Source organism: Xiphias gladius, chromosome 19 (genome assembly GCF_016859285.1).
Source record: "Xiphias gladius isolate SHS-SW01 ecotype Sanya breed wild chromosome 19, ASM1685928v1, whole genome shotgun sequence".
Taxonomy (NCBI): Eukaryota; Metazoa; Chordata; class Actinopteri; order Istiophoriformes; family Xiphiidae; genus Xiphias; species Xiphias gladius.
In genome coordinates, this window is record NC_053418.1 from 274,598 (window position 1) to 284,931 (window position 10,334).

Below are 10,334 nucleotides of genomic sequence, written 5' to 3' on the forward strand. Positions count from 1 at the left end.
CAGTGCTGCACATTTCTCACAGATTTGCAGATAATCAAATGTCGAACCAAATGATACGGAATGAACCTGGGACTTTCGGGGCCCCTGGGGGTCTGTGGCCCCTGGGCAGTTGCCCGCTGTGCGGTCGGTGATCCAGCCTTGATTGTCAGGATGTAGTGGTGCTAATTGGAGAGTGTAGCTTTTAGCTGTGCTCGGTGAAAGTGTTTGATCTAACGCTAAATCTAGTTGCGCTTTGTTTAAGCGCTATGGTTACGCATACGTACAAAGGTCTGGTCGCAGCAGCGTTGGAATCAGCTAAATTGTTGCAGCTTCAGCTGGTTTCGCTGGGATTAGCGGATTAGCTCGCAGGGGTAGAACTCACGCTGTTGACCAATCGCACACTGTCCACACGGAGTTGACGCTTGAGCTAACGGAGAGCTGGAGAGTCCAAGATGGAGGCTGCTACTGTGGCTTATTAGCTTTGTGTCACCATCCAGTTTTAGTGAAGCTCCTCTGTCAGAGACCTGGTTTCCACACAGAGACAAGAGGACTGACCGCCAGCAGGCCTCTTTTTCTCCTCTCTATTACCTTCTTATTTACACCGACCCAGCGAGCGGACTGGGTTGGCTCGGACCGGCACTTGCAGCTCACAAAATGTACGCGCGTGCATGTAGTTGAAAGGCATTTTATTTTGAAGGCGTTGGCCGGATGCGTAGGGTTTTATTTTGGCGGACTTGGACTCTCTCGTCTCGCGCTTGTGCTGTGAGGTGAAGCAGCGCGAGCTGCTCAGCGGTTTAAACCTCAGACGGTCTGAGTCCGGGTCCGAGTCCGGGTCCGAGTCCGGGTCCTGGCCTCGAAATAAAGGGTTTTTTCCTCTGTCTTTAACAAATGTTGGAGCCTGAGTCCGAGGACAAGAACTTTTCTTTAACCTTTTCCCGGTATTTTTCCCGGTGTTTTTCCCGGTGTTTTCCCGTGTCCTCCCGGTGTTTTCCCGGTGTTTTCCCGTGTCGTCCCGGTGGTTTTCCCGTGTCGTCCCGGTGTTTCCCCGTGTCCTCCCGGTGTTTCGGTCGGGGAGGAATGTGAGACTAGCGACCGAAGCTCGCTGACAGACCGGCCGATTTACGGCTCCCTTTCTGGCTGGTTCTCTCTCGCTGAACTGGGCAGAGAACCGGACCTACCCGGCATCACCCGTCCGGTCCCCTTGACGGCGTTTAGAGCGGAACTGAGCCCGCAGACCGGGTTGCAATGCCGGGGATGAGGGGGCTTGTTTTCCTGAGTCTCTGTCTGAACCTCCACACATGCCGGGCCTTCCCCAACCAGCTGCCCGACCTCAGCAGCGAGCCGCCCGTCCCGCCCGCCTTCATCGACCCGCTGCTGGACTACGACCGGCTGGATGAGGAGCTGGGAGGCGGTTGGCGGAACTGGAACGGCACCAACGGGCCGGAGAGCTGCGGGCCGTGTGAGCTGGACCTGTGCCCGGAGACCCGCGGCTGCCGGGCAGGTCTGGTGCTGGACTCCTGCGGCTGCTGTAAGGAGTGCGGAAACCTGGAGGGCCAAGCCTGCGACCCGGGGGACCGGAGCGTCTTCTACGGGCTCTGCGGGACCGGACTGCGGTGTCAGGTGGACCCGCGGCCCGCAGGAGGAGGAGGAGGAGAGGAGGATGAAGAGGAGGAGGAGGAGGTGTGTGTGTGTGAGGAGCAGGAGGCGGTGTGTGGCAGTGATGGAAGAACTTACATGAACATGTGCCTGTTCAGAGAGGCCGCTTTCTCCAGACCAGAGCTCAAGACCAGAGGGAGGGGGCCCTGCAAGACCGGTAGGACACACCTGGCTGTCTAGATGTCTGTCTGAATGTCTGTCTGTCTACCTGTACCCTGAACCTGTCTGTCAGGGGTCGGTCCACCTGTCTGCTCTGCTGCAGGATCTTAGGAATCCCGGCGTCTTGAGTCATTTCTGATGAGTAGAAAGGGGTTTTTGTCTGATCTGGTCTGCAGACAGCATTTGATGGTTTACGCGGTTTCTCTCGAGGATTCTTATTCGTTATTCAGGCGGGTCGTACGTCCTCACAGGATTTAATGGAAGAGGTGTTTTTAGGAGAGAAAAGGCCTCTTCCACTGCAGCAACCGGCCTGAAAGCCACCGCTCGATTTCCGCCTCCATTGGAGGGGTTGGAAATTAAAACCTGGCTTTATTTGACTCTACTGTACCAGAGCCGAGGCCTAAATTTGACATTAAAAAGTCGATGTGATCACTGGTCATTGTCCCTAAAAAGTGTTTCCACCTGATTCCCTCAGAAACTGAAAGTTATACACGTAGTACCGGGATATAGCAGCCTTGACGTACAACCCCATCAGAAAATGAACCGATAACCGTTCTGATAATTGATCCACCTTTTCCGGCATTTTAAAACCAAAACCTCCTCCAGTGCTCTGGGGTCAGATTCTCCGGAGAGTCCGATTTTCTGTTTTCTATCACAGTAGCTGAACATCTTTGGATTTGTGGACAGTTGGTGGGACAACACAGGACATCCGAAGACGTCACGCGGAGCTCTGGGAAACGGCGACAGACGTTTTTCACCCCTTTACCGAAAGAGGCGACCAGACTGCAGACGGCAGGCTTTCAGCGACGAACCGGTTTCGTGTGTGTCTCCGTGGCTTTTCCCTCCAGCTGTGACAAACGTTCACATTCTCCGCTGCTGCCGAGGAAATGCCTCTCTTCTCTGAGCGCCCATTCGCTTCCCCGTCTGTCCCTGTGCTCCCCGAACCCTGTTTTGGGTTGTGAAGGGACACACCAGAGCACATCATGAAAACCACCTGTTGTTATCACGACCTACATCGATCTATAGATCTATATCTATAGGTCGATGTAGATATATTCACAAATTCTCCTCGAGACCTGGTTTCTCTGAGGAACCTCGTCCACCGGCAGCAGAACGTCTCTCAGCAGAGTTTGGTTTCCTGTGGTTTCTTCCCTGTTTCTAAATTTAAACCTTATAAATAAACCAGACCGTTGTTATTTATTCCTGCAGATAAAATGATGAACTTTTAAAAAACCACAATTCTACATGTTCTTGCAGAAAAACAAAAGCACTGAATAAACTGTGAGGATTTTTTAAAAACAATGGAGAATATGGCAGATTTTGGGTCGATCAATAGCTTTGATCGGCCGTTCCTTCTCCGATCAATCATGTGATCAGGTGAGAGTTGCTCTTCAAGGTATTTCTTTATTCTGGACTTCAGCGATCGTTCTTAAATATTCAGGTCACCTACCTGAAGCTCCTGCAGGTCTTAGAGGAACCAGGTGGTGTGTAGTTCAGGGATCCTGGGAGAATAAGTCACTCCCGCTAAATACACAGAGCCGGCTGACTCTGCCCGTCTAACCGTTTAACAACGTGAGCAGCAGAGACTGACCCCGGATCAGCTCTGGTAGTTACTGTCTGGGAGCCGAATAAACACACAGAGCTCTGCTTCCAGCTGTGAGATGAAATCCGATCACCAGACGGTTTATGAACGTGGACTCAGTGAGACCCTGAGTCCCGATGGAGGTGATCGAGTCTGACTGTGACCCCCTGTTCAGACTGGGAGCTCCACCCGTCTCTGTGCTCTGTTCTCACAAACAGCCGGTGTCTGAACAGAAACACTACAACCCTGTTACAGTCCAACACCTCCTCCACCTCGCTGTGCCTCCGCTGCTCCATCTTTACAGTCTCGTCCTGTTTGTTCAGACTCACAAAACCGTATTTTAAACTCTAGCGATCCCAAGGTTTCCACAGATCCCGAGTCTGTCAGAGCCGCGACAGTGACCCAGTTAGTCAGTTGACAGACAGTTGGTCTGCAGCCGTTATCATGGAGACACTGTCAGAGGATGTAGTTGAGATTAGATTTGTGACAGCTACTGTTTCTCTTTTCAAAGTTAAAATGAATAACTCAGTCTCAAAACTACTTGTTTTCACTACATTATGACTTTATTCCTAAAATACTGCAACTTTTTGCCCTTTAAAAAAACGTCTGACATTATGAGGACGTTTTTCTCAAATGTCACCGTCTAGTTTTTCTTTTCCCTCACAGGTTTAGAGCTTAATCCATTTTCACCAGTGGGATTTTGGGCGTCTTGTTTCGGTAAATATTCAGATAATGTAGAGCCTCAAAGTCCAGTGTTTCTGCCGCAGTCTAATTTGTCCCGCGACGGTTTTTCATTATGAAGTGAAAATATTTTCACAAATTCTTGGATAACGAGTTCTTTTCAGCACAGTCTTCAGTTTAAACGGAGAGACGAGCAATAAACTGAGCAGGGTGAGCATCAAAACACACACACACACACACACACACACACAGTCTGAGCCTGCAGGCAGCCGACAGGTTTACTCTGTAATTTCTCTCAAAGTAGCTGCTGTCTCTGTCTCTCTCTCTCTCCCTCTCTCTCATGTGATTATAGTGTCTCTCGTCCCCGTTGCCGCATGTTTCACCCTGTTCTCTTTTCCTGTTCTCAATGACTCTGCGACCCAGAATAAACCTGGTTTCCTGTTGGTCTGGATGGAGGTTTTCCGACTCTGACCGGCTCCTGTCGCGTTCCCAGTTTTGCGGATGCTCCCTATCTCCACACATCCAAACGAATACACGGATCCTTCACTGTGACCTCCTGGGGCAAAAGAATTAGCAGTATTGTTTATGTTTGCTACCCCACCGTTAACTGTTCACCTGTGTTTATAAGGGACCCGGCAATTTTTGTATTGTATTGTTCAGTTTAGTTCAGGTTAAACAGGTTAATTTGCAAATGCAGGCACATGTATATTCTGAAAGTCCTGGTGCAATATGTATTTCTAGGCCTCGGTGTTCACACTTTAGTTCCTAATGGTGTTTGTGAATGTGCTGCAGTGCTTCTGCCACCAGCAGGTGCCTTCTGAGTAAGTGGAGTAGGGCTGCAACGAATATTTTCAGTATCAGTTAATCTGACGATTATATTCTCGATTATTCGATTAATCATCTCGTCTATAAAAATGTCCGAAAACAGCTAGAAATGCCCTTCGGTGTCAAAGATGATGTCGTCAAACATCTCGTTTTGTCCAAACAACAGTCCAGATTCAAATGGACAACGTCCATTTCTTTCTTAAGAAATGACTTAAAACAATGATTTGATTGTTAAAACGGCAGCAGATTCATCTTCTTGTCAGTCGACTAATTATTGAAGCCATAAAGTCAAGCGAGTTGTGAAGCTGAAGTAGTAGAAGAAGAATTCTCTCTCTGCTCGTTTTTCATCGCAGCTGCTAGAACCCAACGAGTAGTTTCCAGCAGCAGAGAAGACCTGCTGCAGGACCTCAGACTGAAATAAACTCCCCGTCAGTCAAACCGCGCCCCGGCGTCCGTCTGACTCAGCGTCAGAGATAAAACCGGAGCCAGACCAGTTTAGCAGGCTGTGGTAGCTGGGGCTGTACCACACCGTGCTCTGCTCAAAGGACCAGAGTGGAGAATTTAGTGGGATCTAGTGGTGAGGTTATCCCTCCACTCACCCCTCCCTCTCCAGGCACGTAGGAGAACCCAGGGGGGCCTTCGGGTAGAAACATGGCGGCGGCAGATGGCGGGCTCGGCGGAAGACTCGTTTTTACCTGTGTCTGAACCTGCTGCAGGTGTAGACCCCGTGTGATGAAATCAATGTGAACGTATTGTCCGTGTCTCTGTCAGTCCCCATCATCAAGGTCCCTCCTCAGAGCCAGGTGAACGGGACAGGCAGCAGTCTGGTGTTTCTCTGTGAGGTCTTTGCGTTTCCGATGGCTCTGGTGGAGTGGAGGAAGGAGGGACGAGACGTCATCCTGCCCGGGGACGACCCCCACATCTCGGTCCAGGTACAGCTGGAAACTCTTATCCCGCCTCCGTTAACAGGGAGAAAAGTCCGTCTCACTTCCTGTCTGTCTCGCAGTCTCGGGGCGGTCCTCTGAAATTCGAGCTCTCCAGTTGGCTGCAGATTGAGGGGGCGGAGCCGGGGGACTCGGGGACCTATCGCTGCATCGCTCGTAACAACCTGGGATCTGTCTCCGCCTCTGCTGTACTGGGAGTACTGGGAGCAGGTGAGAGAGAGCGCAGTGGAGCCGATGATACCTCTGTGGTGTTAAATTTTTCAGCTGCTTGTAGATGAAGTCTTGGTCCTGGGATCAGAAGTCCATGTTAGTGTCGGTCATATTTAGTTGACCTCAGCCTTTTCATGCGATGAAAACTGTTTCCAGATCTAGATTTCATCCAGCCGATGAGTGTAAAGGAGCCGGGGCTGAAAATGAGCCACAGAACGAGCTGTATGATGGAGAACTGGTCTGGTCTGATGTTACTCACTTTGTTTGGGTTGTTGTTTGTTCTCATTTCTCTTCGTCCGAAGAGAAATGAGAACAAATAACCAGAAACCAAACACAAGAAATAAACATGAATAGAAGTCAGAGTAAACTTGGTGGTTAGGTCCGTCAGCACGGTACCGGTCCATGACTGCATCACCAAGTGACCCACAAACAAAGATCAATCCAGAAATAAAGGGAGATAAATCCCTGAGGTACGACCAGAGACGAGGAGCCCACCGCCTCTGCCTGTATGTTGACTGGTAGAGAAAGAAATATTCATAAACACGTAAATGAAACCGAAATCAGAAAAGCGGTTGAATCATGTCATGAGGTTAATGTTGAACTCCTAAGACACATTTCCTCAGTGATTAACTTAAGCCATTCTCTATATTCAGGTCTAACTTGGCTTTTCCAGCTGAAATCAACCTGTAAATGCTGTGTTACAGAAAAGTGTCTCCTTTCCAGCATAGCTGAGGCCTACGCGGCTGGCTACCGTCCCACAGACTTTACTCAAGCCCAAAACCAATTTTCCACATAAAAAGCTGCATTTTGAAAAAAACAGTCTAAAAAAAGGTTAAAAAAAAGACTTGATTTGGCTTCATGGAGCCACAGAAAATCCACTAGACTGACTATCAAACCTGCGTAACAGTTTGTACGGACGTTAGCTTGGATCATGTTTAACGCTCCACATTAAACAAACTTGTCTGAATCCAGAAGTTATCCAGCGTACAGCGACGGACTTAGTCGTAGTTTTTAATTTTAAATTTCCCCTCTAGTCTCCTATTTTTCTGTCTGGGACATCCACAGTTATTGTTTAGTGACCCCGTCTCGTCTCTGTCTGTCTCACCCTCTGGCAGAGGAGCTGTCGTCCTACCTGGCCAACAGTGTTTCAGAGATGAAGCAGCTGATGGACGCCACAGACTACGACCAGGACTTCTACTGACCCGCAGGTGACGGAGCTTCCTGCCGTCTGACACGTCATGTCACGCTCAGGTGACCAACCACACAGACTTTTGCCATTTTGTCGCCGCAATTTGGAGACAAAATGTGAAACGTAAGGACAGATTCTGCTCCGGGCCAGTTTGTTTGCAGCGATATACTAATAAAGTATTAAAATATGAATAATATTTGTATCAGTTCATCCTATCATTACTCTGACCATCACTTAGGTTTGTGACAGGGAGGCTCAGCAAGTTGAACGTGTTGTTGAAAGTCGCAGGTTCAAGCCCGAGTCTCCTGTCAACTCTGTGAGTGCGAAACACAAACTTTATATTATTATAAATAAATGTAAAATAACAAACAGCTTTTTCCTCTCTCTGCTCCTACGTCACTTTATTCATCTCATACGAGAATTAATATGAGTTACTAAATCGGTCGTCAGTGGTTCAGCGAGACTAAGGCCACGTTCGGACCGAGTTCAGCCCTGCCAGAGGAAAAAAACCGCAGCGTACCAGGTACTCGTGCCTGGAGGATTACCTGTTGTCCCTGTAATAACTGTCCAGAACTGTAAACTCTGTGTTTCTGTGAGCGTCATTAACTTCTGTGCAGTGTTCTTGTGTCGTCACGCTCGCGGATCTGTAACTCAAACTGGACTTCGTGGCTCAGACGAAGCGATCAGACGATGCGCAGCCCCCCGCATACTCTCTGCAGCAAACGGCCGTCCAGAATCGTCTTCATGTCCATGTCCACCGCGTAAAGAGGTTGAACTTCACTTCGTGACTCCGCGCTCCCTGACAGGAGCTCTTATCCAGCTCATCTCACAACTGCCCTGACTTCTGATTTGATTTGACTTCACTCCAGCTTCATTTCAATCCTGAACACTCGCTCGACTCTAAGAGATTAAAGCTATTGACCAGAGAAGAGAGGAAATTTGTCTGGGACATACAGTGCACTGCGTCGGCTGCTGGAAGAACAAATAACACGATACATTGCATTCGTCATCCCTACACACACACACGCAGCAAATCCACACACTTGGAACGCCACTGACTGACCGTGTGTTTTCATCCAGAATAAATGACTAGTGTCAGGTTCAGACAAATAACTATTAAACCGCTAACGTGGCTGTGGCTAGCTTACCGTTTAAAGCTTTGATGGACAAGGGGACGAAGGAGTTCCTCAAGCGTTCAGCCTGCACTTGGAGACTCTAACGCCTCTTCCCGAGGGGAGAAGCTGGTACTCTGGGTGGAGGACATGGGTGGGGTCTGAAATGATCTTCTGGGCCTGTCTAGTTATTTATGTCACTGAAGATAAAAGTCCCGTGTGGTGGGATGCTGCCCGACTCCCATGATTTGCCAACCCCAGCTGCAGTGCCATAGAAAATGACGCTCTCAGCTTCAGCGTGGTGGAAGAGAAGAGAGGTTTTCTGGTTGACGCCAAAGGCCCTCGATCTGCAGAGGAAGTGCTACCTCTGTTGGACCCATGAGCAGAAAGTAAGTACTTCGGGTCAGTTTGTTGTGAATGTGTACGCCAAAGAATTTGTAAGAATCAACCTGGGCTATGTTGCAGTTATGGATGAGCACTGGTGGGTGGTCACCAAGGGATTTGGGCCAAACAGCATCTCCTCTGTTTACATGACATGAAGATCCAAGTTTCCTTTCAAATGTGGCTCAAATTTTAAGCAGATTTTTAAACCACCACAGAAGAAGAGGACGCAGCAAGATGAGGTCGTTAAGAGCTGCAGTGGAAGCTCAGACGATGGGAAACCGTGTGGAGAACGTGGTGGAAACCCGACGTTTCTGTTGGTTTCATGTGTTAATCTGAGGAAGGTTCCAGCCTCCTCACGGCTCCTCACAGACCTGACGGTTTCCTCTCTTCAAGCTTCATCTTTTTCAGCGTTTATCACTCAGTCTGTTTTATCCACAGCTGCTGTTACACCGAACACAAGAGGAAACACTTTCACTGCCATATTTTGACTTTTCTCTGAATTTCCTGTGATTCCACTTAATGCGCAAATGCTCATGAAAAACAGCTGGATGGAAACCCACGCAGTGACAGTGTTAACATGCTGATGTTCGGCTGAGGCTGAGGTATCCTGATTATTAGTCCCTAGTATGGGTCAAAGACGTCCATGAACCCTCCGGACCCTGACCTCACACTGACCCTCGCACTCTGCTGCCCTGAACACTGACAGAACTTAAATCATATTGTGTAGAATACAAACATGTTCTGTAGGAGCCGGAGCTGCTGAGACAGCAGGACTTCCTGAAAACAATCCTGACTGAACCAGACTTAGACCAGAGGAAGTTGAAACTCCACTGAGAGCAGCAGCAGTAATGAAATCCTCCGTCTGTGTTTCCATTCAGAGGAAACTGAACCAACATGTGGTGAATCTATTAACCATCAGAAACGCAGCAGCTGAGCTCCTGCTGCTTTGAAGCCTCACAGACTCATTTCAGTCTGTTTTCCAACACCTCAAGTCTAGATCAGACTCTGATAACAGTCTGTCCCGAGTTTGAACTCAGGTCTGTATGTACATAGTTTACCACAGTATATTATGGACGGACTGGAATATTGAGCTGGAGTTTCACACAGTCCTAAATGTGCTTCAAATCCAGATTACACATCAGATAATAAAACTCTGTGTGAGTTTGTAAATACATATATGAGAGATTAAAATTTAATAAAAGTTTGGCGTGCCTCAAGGCTCAGTTCCAGGGCCTCTCCAGATGCTATGGGCCTGCAGAGGGAAATCAGAAGAAAACAAACTTGATTCTGTGTAACAGAAGGGACAGAGGACAGAGTCATGAGAAATTAAATGAGAATGAGAACCAGGCATTTAAGCATTAAAAAAAAAAAAAAGCTCCTGGTTTCTGTGCTTGGCATGTGCAACACAGCTGAGAAGAGTGGAGGCTGAAGAGGGTCGTCTCTGGGGGGGGGGCATGCCCCCCCGGCATGCATGTTAGTATCTTTGTCACCTTTTTCACCCCTGAGGAGGCAGACCTCTCTGGAAAACTTAAACACAGGAAGATTCTGAATGGAGTTCTGCAGCCTCTTTTTCTCTGGTTTCTAAGTGGATTTCTGGAGCTTTATTCTGGAGG

General features: G+C 48.6%; 1 protein-coding gene across 1 annotated transcript; it reads left to right on the plus strand.

Moving 5' to 3' along the window:
• Positions 1-481: 481 nt before the first annotated feature.
• On the plus strand, positions 482-7,419 carry kazald3 (Kazal-type serine peptidase inhibitor domain 3). The gene is made up of 4 exons (XM_040155006.1): positions 482-1,792; positions 5,654-5,814; positions 5,889-6,036; positions 7,152-7,419. Exons 1-4 carry the CDS (start codon positions 1,225-1,227, stop codon positions 7,235-7,237), a joined length of 963 nt encoding a protein of 320 aa, XP_040010940.1. The 5' UTR covers positions 482-1,224; the 3' UTR covers positions 7,238-7,419.
• Positions 7,420-10,334: the final 2,915 nt, after the last annotated feature.